This window comes from Ambystoma mexicanum, chromosome 2q (genome assembly GCF_040938575.1).
Source record: "Ambystoma mexicanum isolate Mex_15411 chromosome 2q, UKY_AmexF1_1, whole genome shotgun sequence".
NCBI classification, from domain to species: Eukaryota; Metazoa; Chordata; class Amphibia; order Caudata; family Ambystomatidae; genus Ambystoma; species Ambystoma mexicanum.
In genome coordinates this window covers 997,512,598-997,538,341 of record NC_090924.1, presented here as the reverse complement: position 1 = coordinate 997,538,341, position 25,744 = coordinate 997,512,598, and the positions used below count along the sequence as shown (strand labels likewise).

Below are 25,744 nucleotides of genomic sequence, written 5' to 3'. Positions count from 1 at the left end.
CACCTTTTGGGCGGACACAGACCTCTAAAATGTGATTTGAGTGCCACCTGTGTGTACTCTGTGCTTGACTTAAGCACAAACATGCATTTAATATTGTAAAATGAAGCATCATTTTTAACCTTTACTTTTCTGTAGGGAAAACCCTCATTTTTGCAAGGGCTTAAAAAAATGCAGATTTTGTATTTGAATATAAAACGGGTTGCTTAACACAGTGTATATGTGTATTGAATAGAAAGTACTCCAAGGACAATATGAAGTGGCACCAATAAAACGAATGAGGTTGTGGCTGTTTTTCTTATTAATGAGCATTTTGGGAAGATAAGAATGACCAAGGAGTTTTATATCTACCATATATGTCTGTGAGAGTTGTATGACTGAATCACTAAATACCTAAAGCACGCTGCATTTGGTACGCGTTGCCTTTTTTTTAATAAACAAAAGGCACCCTAACAGTAAAGCTTTTGTAGATTTCAAACACATATAAAAGTTTGGCCATTAAAGACATTAGTTGTCAGAGTGGAATGAATGCTAACCACTCAAAATTGCTTGTAGGGCTGTGGATCAGCTAGACGCAGAGAAAATAAATTGGCTTTATATTTAAGAAATGAAAATGACAACCAGTAAATTGAAAATAAAGTGCACAAAAATGCTGCTCTTCTGGCAATCTGGCGCCCTAGGCCTAGCCCGCCTTGTTGTAAATACGTCTATGCTGCCAGTCTATGTGCTATATCCTTAAACAAATCCACAAAGTGCATTATTTTGGTCACCAAGGTAATGCAAGCCCTACTTTAACCAAAACTAAACATGGGTGCCCACTTGAAAAGACAAAACAAGCCTTTTAATAATGAAGGATTTCAACAAAAACAAGTTCCATTTGCTCCTGCAATGGCGGCGCTGAATTAAGGTTGAAAAATAAAAAATAACCTCTTGCACATGTTATTATCAGAGCTTTTAATTACACTTTGTTTTATGCAAAGTTCAATTATGCCAACCACTGGCCTTTACTCCAATGTTCAGCATTATTGTGCTCAACTACAAATATTTAAAAAACAAGGTATGTCTATAAATACCTGCCCCATTTACTAGAACAATAACGTGAATTGAGCCTATAGAAGAAATAATTGACTGTATAATTCCGTTCTTCTTGTAAACATTTATTACATTTTGAATAAACAGTAGGCACAGAAAGGTCAGATAAGACAAAAGACAATCTGTAGCGATCAAATAAATGAGTGCTGAGTAAAGTAGTTGATTAGAGGCAAAGCTGCCTTTTTTGCGATTACATTGATCCCAAAATGCGCAAAGCAGCAAAGAAGACCTGAAGATACATTGGTGCAATCTTAAAGCTCCACCAGACTACTTTTCCTATTTGAATGGAGTAGCATCTTCATAATAAACCAATGCAACGAAGCGTCACATTCCAAATGGCCTCCATTTCATAGACGCAGCAGGACGGAGAGCAGTTGTGGGCCTTACACAGAAGCAGCGGGTCTCCCTGATCCTGCAAGCCCCTGAATGTGTGCATTACTCTCAAAAAGTGGGAAAAGGAAATGTGTTTGAGTCCAAAACACCTGCAACTAGCAGTGGATCCATGGACAAATCTTGGCACTTGGTCGAGAGGATGTCATCAACAAATCGGTGAAGTGCATATTTCTATTTTCTCAAAGCATCTGGTTGGAGATTTTGGGGGCAGGGTGGGCTTCATGGACATAAGCCATTACATTGTTACAGGCCTATCCCAACAGAACATGCTATTAATAGTAATACATGTAAATAACACTTACAAGTGTCTCGTGCCCGCTCTTTTCAGAGTATGGACTGAACAGTCCATTTCTGTTATTCTTTCATGACACCCTATTATTATACAACTACTTAGCATGCAACCCACTTTTCATGAAAAATTTGAATCATATTCCCAACCTCCTAAAACATAGGCTTACTTCCCTCCAGATGCAAATGGTTTGCCAATGGATGGCTGGCCTGTCCTAAATTCCTCATTTCAATATGGGTGCTCGGGGGGCGGAGCTTTCCATTGAACAGATCCACGCTCAAGGTCAAATCTCTTACTTTCTTCAACTGGCTGTAGCTTTAATGGGCCCGCACTGCCTCATCGTGAACCAGTGATGCATTGATATCGTGTCATTATTTCCTTGAGTGAAAAAGGGCCTTAGTGTCATTTAGGGGGAGAATTCCTCTCCTCAATAGATGAACACCTTTTAGCCTAAAACCTCTTATGGGATATTGCAAACATGTGAACATTTTGGTATATTATGGTCCAAAACATCTGAAATACCTACAATAAAATGAATGGGTTCCTTATCGGCCCCGTGGATATTTGCCTCAGATTACCACACTCAGTAATTACCGTTACCAGATGTTGTCATCTGAGGGTCTCCAAAGGACGAGGCCTTTACTGCCATTTAACCTTCAGGGATTTTTCGGAACTACCTCAGTCATTGTTTCTGAAAATCTGCACAGCCGGTTTTCCTGACTTGCTGTTTGGGGGATGGGAATGTTTATGGTACAGAAGCAGTTAATACTGCTATTGCCCCGTGTAAAATAATGCATAGTAGGGACAATAGTGCATTATGCAGCAAAGGTGGCGGGAACATAGGCTTATCAGATAGTGACATTTGCACCCCCTTTGGTGGTCCCCCTGAACATGTTTCCCCTTAAATTAAATGCTTACACTAACATATTTCCCTCACTTACAGAATACAATGTTTTCCCTTGTTTAGGGGTAGGGGACAGTTTTACATATTTGCCTTCTCTCTGAGCGGAGACAGTTCTGTGTGTGCTTCTATTCAAGCCAGAGAGCAATTAATCTACCTGAAGTGTTGACTTTAGCAAAGCAGGAGCGCAATGCAATCTATCGCCATGCACTTGAGCGCCCTCTGCTGTTGCTCTTTCCTACAGTCCATCTCATGTTGACATCCTTCCTATGCTGTGATGTCGATCATCCTTTCCGCTGTGATTCCTTTCACCTGGGTAGAGTTGATCTTGGCTACAATTTTCTTCGTTCCCGTTTTTGTAGGATTGCAAATAATTTTCGATCTGAAAATTCCACCTGGACATACGTCCCTATTGAAATAAAAACAGTAAAAGGTTGTAAGCAATCGGGAGGGTTTTAAAACATTTATTTTGCACAGAAAGGCTTTTTGATCTCAGATTGCACTGGGAACTCCAGTCATTATATCAATCATGTCTGAACACGTTATTAATTTATTGTTGATGGATGGGGCAGTTACTTCCTGATTCTAACCCCACCGCCCCCCAGGGGCAGTTAACACGTTGTGCAGAGGATCAAATGTGACTGCCCTTCCCTCTCTCTGAAACGACAGCCTCCTAAAATGTGATAAATACTGTGTAACTGCTTGAGAATGCACGAATCTTCTGAGAACCGGGTTACTCTAGGCCAAGGGAGGATGCACCCTGCTCTGTGGGACCTGCTCATGACCCTATTGCCGTAGGCTCAACCATAATCTGACACCTGATGTGGGCAGCCTTCACATTCCCTGCATCTGGGGTAACAAATCATTTGCGCCAGAAGCGTCCCTGTAATCAAGCATGAGTGTGCCAGTTGGGCCACACACAGGCAGTGACCCCCATTGAGCCTGGTAGCAAAGTCACGCAGGTGTGAGCTGCATGCTACAATCATCCTGCAGCACTCAGGCAGCTCATACTGCCATCCGCTGGTTGCTAGGTAACCAAGCTGGAGCCTCCCCGGGCACCCAACTTTTTCCAGGGAGCTCCGGACTGAGAGAAGATCACTGAAGCAGCAGCATGTCATCTTAAGGGTAAGTTGAAACAAAAGGGGCCTCATTACACGGAAGGCGGTAAGGGTTAACGGTCACCGGTAAAGGTACCGGTGACCGTTAACCCTTACCGCCTTACTACGAGGTCCCTTAGCGGGTTGGTACTTTAACGCCTGCTTTTAGCAGGTGTTAAAAACCAACCCGCTAAGGGACCTTGGTGCTAATTACGGCACCGCAAATTTGCGGTACCGTAATTAGCACCTTCCCCATTCCCATTATGCCCTATGGGGCAAAAATGGGAATGGGGAAGGGCAATGGTGGAAGGGGGAATTACCGCCCCGCCAACCTTGGAATAGGGCGGTAATTGCCCTATCCACCAAGGCGGTGCCGGTATTTACCCGGCATGGACCAAGGTGCTATTAGCTCCTTGGTCCACCACCTACCATGTAATGAGGCCCCTTTAAGATGTGTGTTTGTTTATGTGTTCGTAAGCGTGAAAGAGCCATGCTAGTGTTTGGCGGCAGGGGCTACATCATGAATGCTTTTAAAAAAAAATGTTATACCCCACACGTCACCATGAAAGTGGTTTTATAATGCCTAGTTATTTAATGTGTGCAATGACATCATGATGCTATATTGGGAAGCAGGAGCACAGGGGTTTTGTCCTACAGAGAAGGGTGCAAGCTCCAAAGGCACTGGGGTCCCCCAGTTCTCAGACGTATCGTTCATTCTCAAGCAGGTGTGCAGCATTTATCACAGTTGGGGGTGGGGGGGCTGGCCTGACCGTTACTGCAAATTGGTCCAGCAGACTGCTACAGGATTGTGAGCGGTGGCAAAGTGGTGCATGGAGGACTTATTCCAGCAGAGAGCTGGAGATACATATAGCTTTCTGCTGCAGGCACATTCTCCACTTCACCTGCAAAGTTTGAATTCAAGTACCATTGACTATAGTCTCATGACACGTTCTCTTCTTATGGTAGACACTGATGTGCTTCTCATTCCTTGTGAAAAGAGTGGACACTTTCCCCTGTGCATTCGGATTGGCCTTGCTGGGCCTGTTCACATTTTTGATGGTGCAACCATTGTTAGCGTCCACAATAGTCGGAACAGACTTAAATGAAATCTCGATAACATGACCAAAGCTAACAATTTACTATCCCAACTCGGCCCAACATCATTGAGCTGTGGCCAGTGCTCTGATCTAGAATCTGTGCAGTATGTTGCTGTTGACCTGAATTTGACTGCATTGTTCATTGCAGGGCGATGTCAGTAGCCTGGGCTGTCATTTTAATACATATTTGAATGGTTAGTTGAAGCAATCTCCAGTATCACTTTATTGCTTATTGATTCTCGAACATACAGAGCAGATACAAACACTGCCCATGGCATTACTAGAAAGAAACATTATGACACATTTATCAGAGATGCCAGGCGCACACTTAGGAGGGAGCTACGATGCGTATGCCATCACAGCCATGATGGTACGGAGTAGTGCGTGGCCTCTTGGCTAATTACATCTTACCGTAAATGGTTTAGAGAGCACATTAGGTCTCTAATATACAGTCAATGGAGATCGCCCATACTGCTGGCTAAGCAAAATGATAGCCGTGGCTTCTGGAAGCTGGTTAATTCTAAAACCACATACTGAGTAAAGCTTTCAAATCAAACTGGATTGCTAACATCCAAGAGACCAGTGGGCAACCAACTATATCTGAGGAGCAACTTGCCATTACTGACAGATGGATATAATGGGGGGGTGATGGTGAGCAGGTCGTTGACAACATTAAGTCACTTAAGAACTCCTGTGCCCCTGGTCCAGCTGGACTACACAACACTTTGATCACACTTAATCCTGCTTTGTGCACCAGGCTATTACACCTTCAGTTTATCTCTATAAATCATAGCAGCTACATTCTACACACCTGGTTTAACAGAATGATAATCCGGTGCACAAGCGGGGCACGCGTTGTAATACCAAGAATGATCACTTTTTGGGATTGTTGGAGACCCCCTCCAACATATTTGCCTGTGTCTTACTTTATGAATTTAATGATTCGGCATATACTGAAAACATCATACCCATCGATCAAAATGGGTGCTGCATGGGATGTGGAGCAGTAGCAAAGATCTTAGCTTTAGTAGCCATTGTGGAATATTCTTAGTGTGTCTTAAGCCAAGCAGTATATGTGGCTTTTATTGACTTTCATGCTGCGGTTGACATTGTCCAACCTGAAGTACTGTAGGACAAATTACTAACTTGGGGCATATGGCCAGGGTTGCTGATGCTTTTGCATAGGGATTCAAAGGTCAACGATAGAATATCAGCTGCTGGTGAGGTCACTGATTCTATACCCACATATGTGGGCTTAAATCAAGAATGTATTCTTGCGCTCACATTGTGTAACCTATATTTGGCTGACCTTTCGCTGGCTTTTCAGGATTATTCCATCTCTCCTCCCAGATTGAGCCTGAACCGCCTACAGTAGCTTGGTTATGCTTATGATTTGGTTCTGCTCGACTGCACCCCTAAGGGCCTCCAGAATCAACTGGAGAAACTTGCTGGTTTTGCCAAAGCAAATGGACTAATAATTAACACCAACAAAACAAAAATAATGATCTTTCAGCACTATCACTTGGAGGGTAATACACTTGACGCTGTTAACGAGTATCTAGGAGTCACTATTGATGGCAAACTAACCTGGGTACCTTAGATGAGAAGGTTGCTTGGTGAAAGGTCCATTGTCCCGAGTGACAGCGACCCACCCCAAGCTTGGAGTTAAGCATCAGAGCTATCTCCTAATCTCCAGCTCCAGCAGTATCAATTCAGTGGCTGTTCTATTTTTTTTTTCAGGGTGTTTTTCCAGACTCTCTTAAAAGTGGTCAAGTTGTACTACTTTTGAAGAAATCGAGTCTTGATCACTCATATTTTCCAAACTATCGCCTCACTACCAATCTCTCATTTTTAGGAAAATTCCTTGAGAGCTGTGACAAATCGTAGCCTCCCTTTTGAGTTCTTTGATTGTTTACATCTCTGACCCATGGGGAATCCAGTCCTGTCTGCTTTGGGTGAATAGGCTGGTTGGAATATGGGGAGGGCTCTAGCCATGACCAGCCAAGCCTCACTTGACAAGTGAGTCAGAAAGAAAGTGTGAGACGCAGGACTTCACTGCACCTGCATCTGGAAGGTCCACCTAATTAAACTTCTGGCTTGCCTTTTTCATGGAAGGTGAATGGCATTCCCTTTCCCATACCTGACCTGCTCACCTAACAGGTGATATGGCGGGGGTGAGGTGAGTTACTAACAAAAAAGGTGCTTTGTAACACCCAGAGTAAACCCCTTTTCTTAAAAACAAACGCCCAATTGCTCTAAATGCATTAAAAAAACGTGTAGAAATTGGCGAACTTATGGCATCTAGAACCAAGCCAGAAATAATGGAATGGCACTTTCCTAATTTATGACAGTACATGTATTTCGTGCCCTGCTGCAGTTTAGCACAAGCTAGCCCAAATCCATCAACATATTTTCCAACGTTACCAAAGGTACATTTAATCTGCATACCAGCAAGGGGAAGCCCTCTTGAGTCGTAGTTAGCCAGAGATCAAAGTCTAAAGGTCATGATGGTGCAGAGCTGTCAGGTTTCTTCTTGCCAGGCGGGAGGAGGTCACCCAAGTGTTTTTTATTTTCCATTTTAAATTTACACAAATTGCAAATCCCAGAATTTCAAGAATAAGCATGGCCCGAAGACTTTCTCGCACATGGCATGTTAAACATGAGCTCTCTGAAGTGTGATCACACATTGGGCCTTATCACGAGTTGGGCTGTAGCCCTTAAATGCAGCGGTAACAGTATTACGCCGCATTTAAGGACTAGCCCTATTTTTTTCTGGAGATGAAACTCCCATTTAGCCCCCTGTTTTCGGCAGTATTACCGCCAGCTGTATTAGCCTGCAGTATTAGCGCAGAAAAGGCCCTATTCGATCCAATGGACAGAATGGGGATTTACCATTAACGCCCAACTCGTGATCCAGCAGTAATACCGCCAGACCGGTGGGTGCTAAGGCTATTACAGTCAGGCGGTGTTACAGCTGGGATACAGCCCAACTCATGATGAGGCCGCCTTTAATGAATAACTTTGCCTCTGCAACATGTGCAATGGACAGTGCACCACATCTCTGAGTTTCATGCTCTTATAAAGGAACCTTATTCCTTTATTTGATAATCAAACTCTTGAGTGACTTGCAGGGTCCTTCCAACATACACCAGCATGCAGATATTGCATAGCATAAGAGTATCATTTCTTTCTTCTTGAACCGCAGCTGGAATGTGGTCCTCATTTGTGTACAATTTCTACTGATTTCATAGGCACGGCTTTTTTCTTACCCTTGCTCAAAGGTTGCCATCTTAAAGATCCCCAACCCTTCCACGTGCAGTTTGCAGTTATCCAAAGGAATGCACAGGCTGTTTTTGAAGGTAAAGGTGCAAGTAAAATCTTGGTTAATCTTTGCTGTTTCTGGCATCTGCAAAATAAGACCGCACATGACAAATAGTTATACATCTCATTTAAAAATTGAGACTTACGTCACTGAAACCTAACATTATAAATCGTTTGAACCTGAACAATCAATGGCACTTTGTGTGAAATGTGTGTCGCAGTCTGAAGCACAACATCATGTGACACTTCTTCCTGCCAGAATGGTGGCCTTCAACACTTTTCAATCACACAGCAATGTCTCCTTAACAATGCAAAAAACATGACTCTCAAAATGACTTTTATATCTACCACAATTGTATTTTCTTAAAGGTAATCTCTTTACAATCCCATAGTTGCGACATCACCATTGGATGGTTTTATTATGATCATCTAGTTATGATATAAGTGAACTCCTACTGATAGAAAACGGCCTATGGAACCAGGAATTATTTGTGGACACCAATTTTCGGACACTGTGTAGTCAAGATTTTCCCACTCAATTTAGGAATTTCTAAGGTGCATGGGAAGAACTGTGGTCCTGGCACAGAACCACCACAATATACAGAAAGGAAAGGAAAAGAAGATCCAAAGGTCGAATCCTCCCGCACCTGCACATTTTTAGGTACTGTAAAAACATTCAAATTCTTATTGTAAATGCTCTCCACACTGTAGTTCAAATATCTAATCAAAGAAAACATGTTCATTCATTTTGTATAGAAAATAAATATAATGTTTTAATGACAAGCAACATCAAGCATTACAATTTACATGTCCGTTCTCGTTAGGGAGTGTGGCCTAAGTACATGTGTGCTCAGGCCATGCCCCCTACCGAGAACCTCCCTCGCCTAAGGGGTTGGAGGGGCTGCTAAAAGAAGCAGAGCTGGGTCGCACTTGCATTAATACCTTTTGATGCGCCCAGCCCCACCTTTTAAACACAAGAGACTGGAACACCAAAGGTGTGTTACCAGTGTGCCCCAGCTCACACCCAGCAGGCAGCCTTTTCATTCAAGGAGCCACGTGGTGCATTGCTTTACCATGGGCTCCTTGAATGAAAGTGCTGCCTGCTGCAGAGGGCTCTGTAGTCTTTGTTTAGACCTGTTGGCACCTATCAACATTATGGGTTCAGTGGGTTATCAATATATTAGCAACACCACATAACCTATGGAAGAAATAAATTAATAGTTTAGCACTGACATTAAAGATCTGTCATGATACGGTTAAGTGGAGTATTCCATTCCATTGTGGGGATCACACTAGCGCTCCAGAATTTTTAAACCATTCCAAAATGGTGGGCGTCACGAGCAAACAGAGGTGACAGACGCCATCGACACCACACTTTACAGCAGCGGTCAGCGGCTTGTAGAGGTGAGTGAAACGGTCGGATTCAGATATAATGCCCTTGTGGGCATGTCAGTACTGACCTGTTAAGGATTTCAATCAAGCACACACCCAGGTCTCTCCTAGCATGTAATGCACAGATGAAATACTTATTTATTATGTCGATAGGTTCAATATTCTGAGTGATATACCACTCGTATTACACCCTTCTCAAAATATCCCCCGCCGCCAGGTCACAGTGGACCAGGAATCAGGCTGGTTCGTAAAGGTAAATATTTATTTATTTAAAATACAAATCAACACCCATTTGGATATATGTATATGGGGCAGCAATCACCAATGTGGTGACAATACAAATGAGAAAATAAGTAACGCAATTGAATAGTTGTGCAGAATAGAAAACGCAGGGAAAAGAACAGTTTTGGCTTGTGAAAAGATAGCGCTTAAGTTAAAGTTTCCCCCTGCAAAGTTCTTAATTCTACACAGATGTAAGTTATCAGCAGGTATACAGGAATAAAAGAACAGTATATAGAGTTTGAATATAATCTTCCCTCCCCAAACAAGAAAGAAAAGCACTTTCGAAATTGACACTTTTTAAACTGACAGTTGAAAATGGCTTTGTGAACAATGAAAAATGTGCAAAAATCCTTAAATTGATAGGAATTCTTATGGGAGCAATGCTGAACAGTACACACTTTAGATTGGAATGGAATTTAAGAAACACCTTGAATGGAAAAAAGACATGTGTAAAACCTTTTCAAAATGCCAATTTGCAGCAAAATGTCACTATGCGATTTCTAATAAAAATAGGTCAAATATACTGTTTTACGTATTAGTTGTGGATGTAGCTACAGATCTTAGGTTTAACTGAGAGTTGAAATGAAGTCTCTATAAAATTGAAGAAGTTATGGAAGTTTTAGTGAGAGGCGTTTTTGAAAAAAATAGAACAGAGAAAAGTAGAAATTCGGTTTTGGAAATGACAGATTTGGTTTATTTAAACTATATTAATGACTAAGAAAAAGAGAATACCACCCGTGAATCTCCACAGTTACGCACGGCAACTTGTAACTCTTTACGTGTGATACTCTGTTTTCCGTTCTGGGAATTACTTTATCTAATACGAATCACTAATGGCTTATAGTTTAATGAAACAATTGAGAAAAAAAATCAGTGCAAGAATGGTTCTGACAATATTAGAGATTCTGAAGTTAAATATGGGATGGATTAAGATTGGGATAGGACAAGGCAATTATACTATGGGTTGCTATGATTCCTGTTGATACTTACAGTCCACTGTAAATTCAAATTGGACCGTCAGGGTTCTGGTCATCACGGGTCGGGTCTACCGGTAGCAGGGCACTTCTGGAAGGATGGTCAGCTGGGTGGTTCTGGTCAATTGGACTGGCATCTCAGACTGGATTTGGAGTTAATTAGCCCTTCTGGTCACTGGACACGGTAGATTAGCGGGATGGCGAGTTTCAGCAGGCAAGCCTTAATGGTAGCAAGCAAGACTGGATCAGAATTAAATTCCTGAAGTTCTTTTGGTATGGTTCAGGATTTGGGACTAGCTGAAAAGAGTTCAGCAAATGCTGGGCCTGGGTTTTGCAAAGTAGTCTGGATCAGGACAAGATGAAGAAGTCAGGAACAAGATGAAGAAATCAGGAACAAAGCACTGCGCAGAAATCGGGATGTAGTCAGGTATCCGTGTGTGTCCTATATTTATCATGCCAAGTGACATCACAAAGTTTATAGTAGGGCCGAATTTCAAACCACACCCCCACGGCTGTGAGTAGTCAAAACACTTGCCCTATTCTGATTGGAAGTCAGAAAAGAGCTGTCATCTTCATGATGTGATTTGGGAACTCCCACATTGATTTGAACCACAATTTAACTTTCCCAAAAATGCACATTCTTATAATCATGCCCTCTAATAAAATTGGACACATATATTCCATATTTTGTGGGTTATCCTGACATCTAACTCCCATCTCTAGAAGAGCTATCTTTGTCGTTCTGTGGAATTCTGTCCATTTTAATCATAACATTTTGGCCTAACAATTTCTAATTCAGCATATATCGGGGCAATCACCACTATAATACAGGTATATCATATTATATTTGCAGCATCAATAGTTTTGCTACAATTATTCTTTTCATGTAACTTTGGTTCCTTATGTAGTACAGGGTTCATTAACATCTCCACAGAAATAGCATAACATTAGATTTATCACTACCAATTTTTAGATTTGTCCTCCTTCATGTTGCAAAGTTAAAGGTTTTCAAAACTTAATCACAAATAGGCATTTTAAACAACAGATTTCTTTTAGCATTTTTTTCTCTCCTTTCAACAGACAACAGCTGTCACATCCCTTTGATCAGGGTGGGGTGCAGAGGGAAGTTTATTGCCCTTCCCCAGAAGGGATCAGTGTTCAGCCTGCCATTGTCCTTGGCTGAGCCAAAGACGAATATCTAATGAGGTCTTTGTTCTAAATATGCGAGAACCTCCACCATCACTTAAGCCTTCCTGGTAGCAGCAGAGTGTCAACATGTAGTGTCATCTTTCCCAGGCTGGGCACTGTCCAATCAGAATTAACCAGTTAACTCCAAACTGGGTTACTTTAAGATTCACCTAAAATCTTTAATTTAAAATAGGAACATAGTTTTTAAGGGGGGATTTTGTCAATTAAAGGAATTAAGCCCTTCACAAAAACATGTTTTTAAACAGGCAAATGTTGCACTTCTTCAGGGAAAAAGCACGTTTAAACGGAGTCTTTTACATCAGTTTTTCCTCTGTAGCACCCACACATTTTATGCACCATTATTTCTGTCCTTGAGTGCTGGGATTTGTTTTTTCTCAGTTTGGAGATATGTATCCAGCCTTTTGTTTGTAGTTTTCTCTGCACAGCTGAAATTGTTATATGTTGCCACTTTTAGCTGCATCTTTCCTGTGGAACTTGAAATAAATGTTGCTTGGGTTGCCTTTTTCATGAAATGCATTTCTTAGCTGCTGTCAGTCAGTGAGGCTCAGTTTCTCTGAGCCACCTGTAGGATCTGTGATTTCAGTACACTTTTAATTTCAATGGTTCACTTGGAAAATGACTGGATCTAGCGCCAATACAGCATTGTGAAGGTTGCAAAAGCTGTATTTTAAAAGTTATTTTCAGTTTCTAGCCCAATTCTGTGGCCTTGCTTCATGTTAAATGTAACAGCACCCACTGACATTCTCCTGCAGTGAGTTCTGTTTTTACCCCAACTTTGACTGCGTGTGGCAGGGGCGTGCAGCCTTTTGTGATGGTGAACCATGTACAGTTTTGCAGATTTGTGCACGTACAGGGGTTAATGGATCCATTTTTGGCTATTTCTTTCCCCATTTGTAAATGGGTGTAGTGGGGCGCATTGGCATGGGTAAAAATATCCCACAGACCACTAAGCATAACTGGGCCAATTTATTATTACAACATATGTTGATATCTTTTACAGCACGGACTGACACAGGGTGACTGCATAGCAGAGCGCATGTGGTTACCAGGGAAACAGATGCCATTTGACTACACCTCACATTATATCAGAGGTTACGAGAAGAAGGGGGTGAGTAACATTATCGTATGTTGCAGGATACTGCTTACAGCTTTTTTTTGAGAACTGAAGATAATGAATAATTTGGTCACATGATCCTAATAAGAGTTACTGTAATTCTTTGCAGTATTGTCTGTAGTTGGAGGACTAGTACTGTGAGGTTTAGACCTACATTGTGAATCGGGACTGTTTGGAGAACTTTATTCTCCCGACTTCTTTTACACACTAGTGGAACACACTACTGAAGTGATATCTACTGCAGGGTTGAGTGTGGTTACATGTTGCTTTATTTTTACTTTTTGTCTCTGTCATTGTTGTTATGACATTTCATGAGCTGCTGAACAGTACAAAATAGATTTATAATGAGAAGACAGCTGGCTAAGCATATTGTGTTATGACTCCTCATCACTTACAATTAATTATGAGGTTTCCTCTGCCTTTAGGTGGTGGCTACCTCTATCAATCTATTTGAAGATACAGAGCATGAAGCTCATTGGGGGCATTCTGATCCTTATCAGGAACTCAAGAGTATTGAGACGACCCAGAGGAAAGGGACCATCCAGCGTATCTAGGAGAGGCTTGGAAGTAATGCATCAGAGAAATATTGACTTTTAGTTTTTAATTCCCTGTGTACACGGGATATGAGAATGATGACAACCCATAGGGTGTCAATTTTGAATAACTCCACAATGGAACAGCCTATGACAAATATATATGGGGTCTCATCGTGATGGGTCTAAATTTTGAATAACTCTGTAATGGAGTGGCCAGGTACGAATATGTAGGGTCACATCCAAATGGTGCCATGATTGAACGATTTATACACATTAAATGGATCAATGCATGTATAGCGATCTCCTGAATACAATCTCTCTAATCTCATCAGTTTTATAGACTGTACACTATTTCTGAAAGAACATGAGACTGACATGTCCTTCTGTGCGATATTCTTTTCGCAGTCCGTTAAGCTCAAGAAGAAGAGGTACATACCTCGAAATGCGTCAGCCAAAGGAATCAGACTTGTAAATTGTAATATTTGATATTGTTTGCCATTAAAACTTTATATATTATTTCTATACAAACTGAATAGACATGTTTTCTTTGATTAGATATTTGGACTAGAGTTTGGAGAGCAATTATAGTAAGAATTTGACTGTTTTATACAGTACCAAAAAGTGTGCAGGGGATGGGAGGATTCGACCGTTGGATCTTCTTTTCCTTTCAGAAAACGGCATATGCCCCTATCTGGGGACACCTATTCGGTGTATTAATCCGCTGGATGTAGTTTCCCAAAACAAAAGAGAGACCAAATCTTTATTTTAAAAACAAAATGGGTTTAAAAATGCAAATAACAAGGGGGGTCCTGGGAGACTCTCTGCCAGACATGAGTCCTGGTTACAAGAGCCTTACCCAGAGTCTTTAGCTCACTATCCTTCACAGAGAAGACATATCCCAAACATATCAGTCTTTGTCCTGCCCTGGGGCAGTCCAGCACCGAAATGCTAGGCAATTCTCCTCTGAACAAGAGTACCAACAGCAACCCCAGACACATGTTTCGGTCTGGTTGAACCTCATCGGTAGGGTGTAGCTGTGCCTCTCTAAGAATAGTGAGCAAGGGGTCCACGTCTGGATTACCCTAGTAATTTAGGATGACACCCAAAGTTACTTGAAATGTGCAAATAACAAGGGGGGTCCTGGGAGACTCTCTGCCAGACATGAGTCCTGGTTACAAGAGCCTTACCCAGAGTCTTTAGCTCACTATCCTTCACAGAGAAGACATATCCCAAACATATCAGTCTTTGTCCTGCCCTGGGGCAGTCCAGCACTGAAATGCTAGGCAATTCTCCTCTGAACAAGAGTACCAACAGCAACCTCAGACACATGTTTCGGTCTGGTTGAACTTCATCAGTAGGGTGTAGCTGTGCCTCTCTAAGAATAGTGAGCAAGGGGTCCACGTCTGGATACCCTAGTAACTTAGGGTGACACCCAAAGTTACTTGAAATGTGCAAATAACAAGGGGGGTCCTGGGAGACTCTCTGCCAGACATGAGTCCTGGTTACAAGAGCCTTACCCAGAGTCTTTAGCTCACTATCCTTCACAGAGAAGACATATCCCAAACATATCAGTCTTTGTCCTGCCCTGGGGCAGTCCAGCACCGAAATGCGAGGCAATTCTCCTCTGAACAAGAGTACCAACAGCAACCCCAGACACATGTTTCGGTCTGGTTGAACCTCATCAGTAGGGTGTAGCTGTGCCTCTCTAAGAATAGTGAGCAAGGGGTCCACGTCTGGATTACCCTAGTAACTTAGGGTGACACCCAAAGTTACTTGAAATGTGCAAATAACAAGGGGGGTCCTGGGAGACTCTCTGCCAGACATGAGTCCTGGTTACAAGAGCCTTACCCAGAGTCTTTAGCTCACTATCCTTCACAGAGAAGACATATCCCAAACATATCAGCCTTTGTCCTGCCCTGGGGCAGTCCAGCACCGAAATGCGAGGCAATTCTCCTCTGAACAAGAGTACCAACAGCAACCCCAGACACATGTTTCGGTCTGGTTGAACCTCATCAGTAGGGTGTAGCTGTGCCTCTCTAAGAATAGTGAGCAAGGGGTCCACGTCTGGATTACCCTAGTAACTTAGGGTGACACCAAAAGTTACTTGAAATGTGCAAATAACAAGGGGGGTCCTGGGAGACTCTCTGCCAGACATGAGTCCTGGTTACAAGAGCCTTACCCAGAGTCTTTAGCTCACTATCCTTCACAGAGAAGACATATCCCAAACATATCAGTCTTTGTCCTGCCCTGGGGCAGTCCAGCACCGAAATGCTAGGCAATTCTCCTCTGAACAAGAGTACCAACAGCAACCCCAGACACATGTTTCGGTCTGGTTGAACCTCATCAGTAGGGTGTAGCTGTGCCTCTCTAAGAATAGTGAGCAAGGGGTCCACGTCTGGATTACCCTAGTAACTTAGGGTGACACCCAAAGTTACTTGAAATGTGCAAATAACAAGGGGGGTCCTGGGAGACTCTCTGCCAGACATGAGTCCTGGTTACAAGAGCCTTACCCAGAGTCTTTAGCTCACTATCCTTCACAGAGAAGACATATCCCAAACATATCAGTCATTTCTTCTCTGTGAAAGATAGTGAGCTAAAGACTCTGGGTAAGTCCCTCGTATGTATCTCGTATCTCTATATGTTGATATCATTGATCCAGTTATGCACCCTATGGGCCAGCTGGCCCACCTGGCTAGAAACCATTAACATTCATTTTAAGGCACAGAAGATTTCATGAGGCTGTTTAGCAGTAGAGCGCCAGAATGCAAAAAAAAAGAAAATCTTAAAAAGTTTTCCCCCAACAGATGCAAATCTGTCACAAATACTGCACATAACATCATGTGTACTGTGTGTATGCAGGGATCATCTTTAAAAAGTGACATGTTCTATAAGAATGAATGCCTTCCTTCCCTGCCTGAGTGGCCATACACTGCTGCAGACCAGGATGTACCTGTTCTTTAGCGCCTAGATGCCTACGGGCGAACGTACGCTTAATAAATATTAAAAATAAAAATGAATCCATCAGCATGCAATTAAAAAACATTTGCCTACCACTCCCTATATTGTACTAATCCTATGCTAAATCACAACAGGCTTCAACATATTTTTTTCGGGTACGACGTTCATTCATAGACAGTGTTTTTTTTCGATGGGATTTTTGAGGATTTATTTTTTAGAGAAACCCCATAGAAACATATAGGGGGATTGTATGTAAAGGGTGGGGGGTCGTTGAATAGTGTAACATTAATATGGAAGATGGCAGTTGGGGGGAACTGCCACGCCCCCACAAGAAATGTCAGTTTTTTTGTAAAAAAAAAAAAGGTTCAGCAAAAAATCCATCACAAAAACACTGTCCACGAATGAACATGGAACCCTTTTTCGAGATATATGCAAGTGTGTACAGTGCAGTAATGTTCTTGGCGACAGTTGTACCTCCTCTGGCAAAATTACAATACAGATCTGCTCCTGGCCTTGTGTCCCAGTTTCTCAGTCTGTGCTTCAAGCTTAAGTTTGAAAATTATGGGCCACTTTCTCATGAGTGTTTCTGGTGCAAATTACGGGGATGGGCTGGCGCATCCTCTTAACTTGGCCCAGAAAAAAGCTGTGCCCTTTTCAGTAAGAGAATACAAATATGTGCAACACTGATCTGTAAGTTCAGGTGCCCTCCTCCTCCGTGTTCAAAAATCCAAGGGGCAAGGGGGCAATTATTACGTGTGAAAGTACATCTGGAATTCACAGACGTGCTACACTTTCAAAATGCGAAAGAAAGTTGAGAATCCACACTGCACCCTTTAGAACAGGCGCGGCAGGATGTCCACAAAACGCTCATGTATGACAGTTTGTTCATTTCTTTTTTGGAAAGTGGACTTCCTTGTTTGTGGGATATGAATGTAAATGGGAAAAGAATGACCGTTTTGATGTTTTGCCTTTCCTAGTGCTGAACTCTGAAGGCGGCCATCACTGCGAAATGTCACCCCAGACATCACTTGGGAGCTGCCTGCAGCCGATTTGTGGGCACAATGCCACCATTAATGTGTGTAATGTGTGTAACAGGCCGGCACACATGCCCCGGAAGGCACAGGCTACCTTTGCCAATACTTTGAGCTGCTCATTTCTAAAATTCTGGCAGCAAAAGAAGCACATCTGTGCTATCTTAAGATAACACATTTTTGGGGAATCGGGTCCTATCCGTTTCTATTGATGTTTTCACAAGCTGACATTTTGTTGGGTCCAATGGAACTTTAAAGTCCAGATGAATTTTTTTAAAGAACCCCAAGCATAATCCTCTAGGCAATAACCCATGATATTGCCTTTTGATATTTCTGTGTTTGGACTAATATATACATTTTAGCTTTCCACAGCAGTGTCAACAATGCTCACCTCAGCCGTGGTTCACTTTCAAGCCATCTGAATGGGGCCAATCCTTACGAGATGGAGTTGAGGGGCGGCTTTGCAACAGAATTATCAAAATATAATAAAGGGAAATACCTACAATATACAGTAACTTATGATACACATTAACATATGATATTTTTTATCATTTTTTCTCTATGTTGATTTTTTTTTTTTTTTGTATGTATGGCCTAATTTGTGTTTGCAAAAAATCTTGAATATTTATTTCTTTTCATGACTAAATGGACATGCCCTATGATTGAAATGCTATGAATATTTGAACCTCTTTTTTTCTTTTTTAATTTTGTACTTTGCTTCTGGGGTAAATATGTTACACTGATATGGTTTAAACCTCACTGTATCTTGGATGCGACTATACGGTGGCCATGTGATGGTATGTTGGAAAATATGGGTCTTATTTGCTCACTTTTGCGAATACTGCTGGTTATATACAGATGTATGACAGCATTGTATGGATCAGATTATGTAAAGACGGCCTGATGAAGTGCATTAGCAGCTATCTATCTACAATCATTCTATTTGATTAAATTCACAAAATATTTTGAGCACGTTTATTTTTGGTACATCCATCAATTTGCACAAAGGACTGTGAGAAGTTTACCTTAAACGTCATGTACTGAATCAAACGTACGCAACCAAAAGAGTGGTTATAAGGTTGTGCAGCCCACACTGATGGCTAATCAGCCGAGGTCACTTATTTGTTATTGTTATTTTGCATGCCCGGCATCGGGCATAACACAGTGGGTTGCACCCCTCTAACAATTCTATGGAAATTGATGAAAATTCGAATTATCTTATTTAAGAAGCAACAAACTGAATAGTGGTGCCCACTCAACATATCCAAAGAAAGAAAAGTGACCCATCTTTATCATGTAAAGCGTCATCATATAAAGAGAAATGCTTTTTTCAATAGGCCGACATGAAGAGAATGGTTATGTCAGTAAGTGTAAGGATACAAGCAACACACTTCGAGGTCAGAAATATGTGAGTGGATATAAAGGTATTCTTGATGAGGGTGGAATAGGTAGGAAAAAAAGGCATGGTCACTTGAAGGCAAAGTTGCCTGAATCCAGGTCCTTTCCAAACAGCTGGAGCAATTGATAGCGCAGGAAGAGAAAGGAAAATCTACATGAGACGGAGTAAGCGATACTCGTGGGCTTACAGGATTAAAAGAATGTTAGTCCTTCCTAAAGAATGGCCTTTCTAATTATTGCAAGATTCTGTGGTTAATATAGCAAACATAACTTTGGATAGCTCTATTGATTACATGTTTGGCATTAATAATTTTTGCCAGTTTCTAGGACTAATCTTCTGGACCATACCATTCCAATCAAATAAATAAAATAATTAGCTTTTTAAGTATGGTGGATCAAGAATAAAGTACATTTCTAAAAGATGTGTGGCGAAGCATCCAACACAAATGATATACAAACGCTGGCAGTAATGTTCTCTCTGTTGGTGGAGCTCAGATATTTTTAGGGGTTCAGAAAGTAAATCGTAAAAACACCCAACATTGGCACAAACCCTGGAACAAAAAGCTTATTGTGAGCATTACAAAATAGAAGTATTAGATGCTAAAAAACGTTGCTTCATCTCACAGACATCTAAGATAACAAACTCATCATAGATGTTTTTCAAAGAAATTGAAACTAATCAAATTGTCCAAGTAGTATGTGCTCAAATGCCTCCAATCAGCCCCATATTGTCAAGCGTAATGTTTCACTTAGTGACACCCAATGAGATCATTTTAATTGTAAACTCACTAAATCCCACTACATGCTCTGGTGGCCCTTGCCCTTCAGATGTGATGAAACATCATGTACATATCTTACACCCCTTCGGACTGACATCCTAAATGATTCTTTTTCTTAGGGCTCTATTCCAAGGTGTTTTAACAAATCCTGGGTAACCCCGCTTCTTAATAAACCCACTTCAGACCCTGCTGTTTGCTTTAGTTTCAGACCAATTTCCAATTGCTCTTTTGTTAAAAAAATCATGAACAATGTGGCCTGTATTCAACTAAGAGACTACAATGAGCAAAGAAACAAATTAAGAAATTGACTAATGGATTGTTGGCCGAAGTGAAGTAACGAAACCGCCCCTCTCAACATCAAAGAAAGTCTTCTGAAGTTTGCGGACATCAATGGCTCATGTATTCTCATGCTGATAGATCTGACAACAGCATTCAATAGTATTGATCATCAAATCCTGCTGGACAGATATGCTCAACCGTTAAAATTGGACACTACTTCACACAATTGGTTTCTATCTTTTCTTCATAATCGCAGCTCAACAGTTAAAATTACAGCAATCAAATCTTCCCCTTCCACTTTAGATTGGTCATTGTCTTTTCCCAATTTGATTCAATTTGTAAATTAAGCCTTTTCATGACCATTGACCATTCTAGAGGTGAAGTTTCAAAACCATGCAGGCAATACTTAGAAACTTTTCAAACTTACAGGAACTACCACCATTTGGCAACTCTTTTCCATCAACGATAATTGGATGAAAACAAAGTTCCTCAATCGTAACCAATCTAGAATAGAATTTCTTTAATCACATGCTGATCACCCAAGACGGGATATCCTTTCCGCTAATTCCTAGATTTTCATGCCCCAATAATGCATCAGAACTACAGACAATGTTGTCTCTTGGCATGTTATTTGATGCCTCTCTGTCCATGATACCGCAAGCAAACTTGATTGTTAAATCATCATCGATGTATCTGACGCTGCAAAAACAAATGCATCATCTCTCATCCGAAGCAAACTGTACGGTCACTGTGCGCTCAATCTCTGGTGCAAAATTGGACTATTGTAATGTCTTATACATGGGGATGAATAAAAAATACTTATATCGGTTACAGGTTATTCTTAATACTGCAGCACAACACTCCTAGGTAAGCTTATGCGACTCAGACTCTCAGGAAGTTGCGCTTGTTTCTGTAGGAGCCAGGGTCCAGTTTAAGGCAATGGTCTTTGCTTATAAAATCTTGCCCGGAGAAGTGGCAGCACACTGCTTAAAGGAGAAGATGACATGACACACACCATCCAGGTTTTTGACACTTTAGCTATTGGCTAAGGTACTGCACTATAGAAGTAAAAAAGAATTTGGGTGTTCCCTCCAGGTATTGGCAGCTTGTCTCTGGAACTCTCTGCCCCTGGAGCTTTGTACCACACAGACCTTAATACTATTGTTCAGAAGAAAATAAAAAACGTTCCTGTGCCACGTGTGTCATTGGTCAACCTGCCTACAGTGTGTGTGTGTGTGCTGAATTGATGGGTATCTTCCATGGTGCTAAATTAGTGGTTCAATATGTGCCTCAGACCACTTACGGGTAAATGTGTTAGGTTGTGGCACGTAACTGGCTTGTCTGAGTTACTAGCACAGAAATGCATGTAGGTGTATAGATGGGTAGCTATCAGCTACAGATATATTAAACCGAGGAATTTCACTCTCATTGTCTATGATGTCACTCAAAACTCAGAGTTGAGATACACACCGTTGTTGAAAGCTGTACATCTATTATTGTATGTTGTGTATCCCCCACATCCATTTTTACCGTGTACCCACATTGGAGAGGGTGGAGAGGGGAGGCATATGGGAACTATATAAAACATTTTAAAAAAATAGTAGGTTCCATCTCACCTCACTTCCAGCATCCCAACAATGGAAAACTAACCTGACATAGAAAATGCATTATTTCTATGACGTGATGCTATCGCACTATAAGAGGATACAGCATTAATAAAGTGGAATATCCGCTAATTGTTTCCAATGGGAGCCATACACAACAAGGTGATCTGGTCTAATAAGTCAAATTATTACACACAGTGCCCTGGTTATGTGGTCCCCTAGGTAGTTCTTTAGTTTATTATTACTTGATGGAGGAGGAGGGGGCAAGGTGTGTGCCTGTGGGGACATACATTACCTTTTGTGAAATCTATTTCGTGATTATGACCACTAGTCAGAACCAGTTGTCAGTAAGCACTTAACGTCATTATCTGTGCCTGTTCATCCAATGAGTGTGTAGCTAGTCTGTTCTTTCCCTAATCCAGGATGATTGACTTTAAGGATGTCTTCATGAAGTCTGGATACAGGGGACACCATTTATTTCTTTCTTTTTGAAAAGCACCCAAGCCCAGGGGCATCAAGGCACTGTTAAGAGCGCCAGTTGCACATACACATATTATCCCATGAGGAGGGTGAAAGTGGGTGGTGCCAGGCAGGATTTTTCCTACTCAGTCCATGGCATTTCACTGTCGTGAGTCAAGTCGTTGGGAAAAGAGCAAGGTCTTTAAGGCTTAGCGGAATGGCAAGTAGGAATGATCTGCTCTTAGCGGGGGAGGTAGATCATTGAATTGTTTCGCTGCCACTGCAATAGAGGGATGCGCACCAGTGATGGATGCATCCCTAGTCATCGTAGATTTGTTCTCGCTATGGGATTTCCTTCCTACCTCCTCACAGGTCTCTATTACATGGTGGCCCAGGTGGTGCCATATGACACTGAAAATGCATGGAGCAAGTGTGTCTAGGGAGGGAAGTTTAATTATGTTTCCTTTCTTTGTTTTCTGATAATTGGGGTTCTACTTTAAATGATTTGGCTACTCCTCCAAATTGTAACCTTGTAGTTTTAAGAATTCTGCATCAGTATCCATAAGGCTACACATTTCTTACACACCCACATTTGGAAGTAGTAAGTCAAGGCCAGGACTACTTTGAATTTGAAGACTTTCTGGCCTACTGTACTGTTGTTTATCCATATAGCATGTTGACTTGAGATATCCCAGCTATCAAATCTTGGCTTTATTCTAGATTGAGTCTCAAGGTGAATTCCACGTTTTTATATTAGCCTTTTCTAGATTTCTTCTGTCAATGTGCATTTGTGTGTGTTATAAGCTCCAATGTGCTTGTTGTGCATTTTTCTATGCTGCTCAACTTCATGTTTGCAACAGGTTGCCTGTTTTGTGCTGCAGACCTATACAAGTCTCCCTTTGGGATCATATTATGCTACGTAGGAGCATGGTATCCTGTACAGGCATTTGTGTGTTGATACTCCGTTTGGCAACCTTGTAGAATGGAGTGATCAACGGCAAGTCTTGCAGTGAATTGGTCAGCCATAATCTACTCTTGTTGAGTTAAACGTGATCACTTGTGTCCTGTTGCCACGCAATCAATATACATAATCACAATGTAAACATTATTGTAGTATGTGCCAAAGCTGGCAGTGGTGGTTCACCATGTTGAAGGCTGTCATTAAAGCATGTTTACATTCCTTTTCGTTTGTCAGTGTATTTTGTTACAGTGCAGCTTCAGGGGCAGGAATGGTCTTCATTAGCGTAGGCGTTTTTGGTAGAAGGCTGTAGCCCGCCAGACAGTGTCTGTCCACCACACAGGTTTCTAGAGAAGGCTTTTCTTGTAATGCTGAGTAAAGAACTGTAGGGTAGATATTTGGTTCTAAGTATGGCTATCTTGTTAAGTGCAATGATGTAGCAGTTTCTCGTGCTATTGAGTACTGTGAGAAAGTCTATCAGCGATGTAGCTCTTGCTAATCAAAGAATTTATGAACATGTGAATTGATTGAATTTTGGAGGGTCATTCGGGGCCTATACATAATAAATAGCATGTTTTAATTAAGTGTGGATGAAACTATAAAAGATATAGATGTACTATACATGTGCTATAATATAGTTAAATGTGCTGTGTTTGTTCCCTGTACACCTTAAATCATTGGTTATTTATGTTCTACATCCATCGCATCATTTAAGTACAGAATACTCTCATAAGTAACAGCTTGGAAGTTTGAAGAAGATGGCGCTCCTGATGGAGACAATGGAAGTAGAAAGGATAGTCTAGTTGTTCGAACGTCTGGGAAAAGATTACCAAGATATGAATATCTTTAAAAGGAAAATGCAGACATGAGGATGGTTTAGCGACTTTGTAGTCTCCCTGGAGGGGAAGTCAGAGCGACAACAAGAAGGTAATCTTGCTTGAGCGGACCCTGGTCTACTAACTTCAGCAGGTTACTATCATTTACAGCAGAAAAGCTCTCTCATGCTATACATGTAGAAGCCTATGCCAGCCAGATGTGTCTTGCATCTTTCAATTTGCACACCAGATGCCACAACTGTCCCAGAAAATACTTTATATTGCTTACAAGGAAATCGGAGAGACACATTTTTCCCTAATTTGTCAAAGCCATAACAATGTCCTTCTACGTCCTAGTGTTGGACTGCATGGCAGCTGCAAGGCATGCAGAATTTCTGAAGAAAGACCTAAGAGGGTACACATCATTCGAGAGCAAGGTACTGAAGTTGCACAGAGAAATACAAAGTGTTCCCACCTTCCCCAGGTAGGAACTTGTGTGTCTGAGGAAGACAAATGGCTTGGCCATGAGTGAGATGTAAACCTCTGAAAACCATTCTTGACTAACCAAACCTAGAGCTATGGCAATCATTAAACAACTGATACCTGCTCTGAACCCCTGGAGGACCATCAACACCTGTGGGGTCGGGGGAAAGGCAAGAGGAATTTCCTGGAATACTGAGCCATGCGATTGTTCACTATGTCCGCCATCCCTTTCACCATCGAATAAGCACAGGTTTTGAATTTGCTGTTGTTGGGAGCCACAGGGAATTTTGTGAGAGGCTGACTTGTGTTCTCTTAAATATGGCCTTACTCTGGCTCCTATATGTGGCCTGAGCAATGTATGTTTTATTGATATGCACGGGAGGTCAAAATGTACATTCCCTGCAAGCGTTTCCTTACAACCAGATTGCCTGCATGGTGAGACAATAAGAATATTATTCTGAGAGGGGCGATCCACACCCAGGTGTCAAATTCAGTGTGGCATTAGGACAGGGAGTACTTGCCCATGATGTATTAAGGAGCAATGATATGTTCGTTGTAAATCATCACCCCCTTTGATTGAAACACCCAGGTAGAGGCCTTTTAACTTTTCTATTTCGTATTGCATGTGATGATGATGTCAAATTCAGAAAAGAATAATGTCCAGTGCAATTGGTGTGCTGTAACATCTCTTGCTGATCAAAGAAACTAAGTTTCTGTGGTCTGTAGACTTTTCCTTGAGGCTGCAGAAACATTGTTGCCGACTGCCATGATTGTTCTCCATGCAGTTTAGGACAAGGCAGCTGCGGGATGTCTAATGGGGCCAGGAGATTATGTTGGCTGTACTGTGTTGATGCACTGCTGACAATAGTATTCCACCTGTATGCTGATGCTCTGCTGGTTATCCACCTTCCTGTAAATAACCAGAGGACTGAGCTCCACTCTTACTCCCTGGTTTCTTGGTGTAATGATCCAGGCTTTGACAGTAGAAAGAGGAGCGGTATTGAGTTCAGGAGGGGGTATGATTTCATGAGTTGTTGACTAGTCCCAATGTGCTACAGCTTTAGTTCCCTTACAATGGTACACTTGCAGAGTAACTTCAGAATAATTTTCCAGTGGTTAGTGTTGACGAAGAGTCGCGTGTGATGGAACCCTTTGCTGGGCTTGACTAAAGTCTCTCTGGTTTCTTTCAGGTGTACCCAGTTTCCAGAAATGTTTGGGTTCCCTGCCAAATGCAGCATGTCTAAGAGGATGAATTAGAGTCCAAGCTAAGAAGGGGAGTACAAGGA

General features: G+C 41.7%; 1 protein-coding gene across 1 annotated transcript in view; it reads right to left on the bottom strand.

Moving 5' to 3' along the window:
- Positions 1–1,138: 1,138 nt before the first annotated feature.
- Positions 1,139–25,744, bottom strand: part of TGM4 (transglutaminase 4) — a 191,050-nt gene continuing 166,444 nt past the window's right edge. Inside the window, exons 13-14 of the mRNA XM_069648311.1 lie at positions 8,136–8,272; positions 1,139–3,081 (exon numbers count right to left, since the gene is read on the bottom strand). Coding sequence (XP_069504412.1) covers positions 2,940–3,081; positions 8,136–8,272 — 279 coding nt within the window. The 3' untranslated portion in view covers positions 1,139–2,939. The remainder of the gene's footprint in view (positions 3,082–8,135; positions 8,273–25,744) is intronic.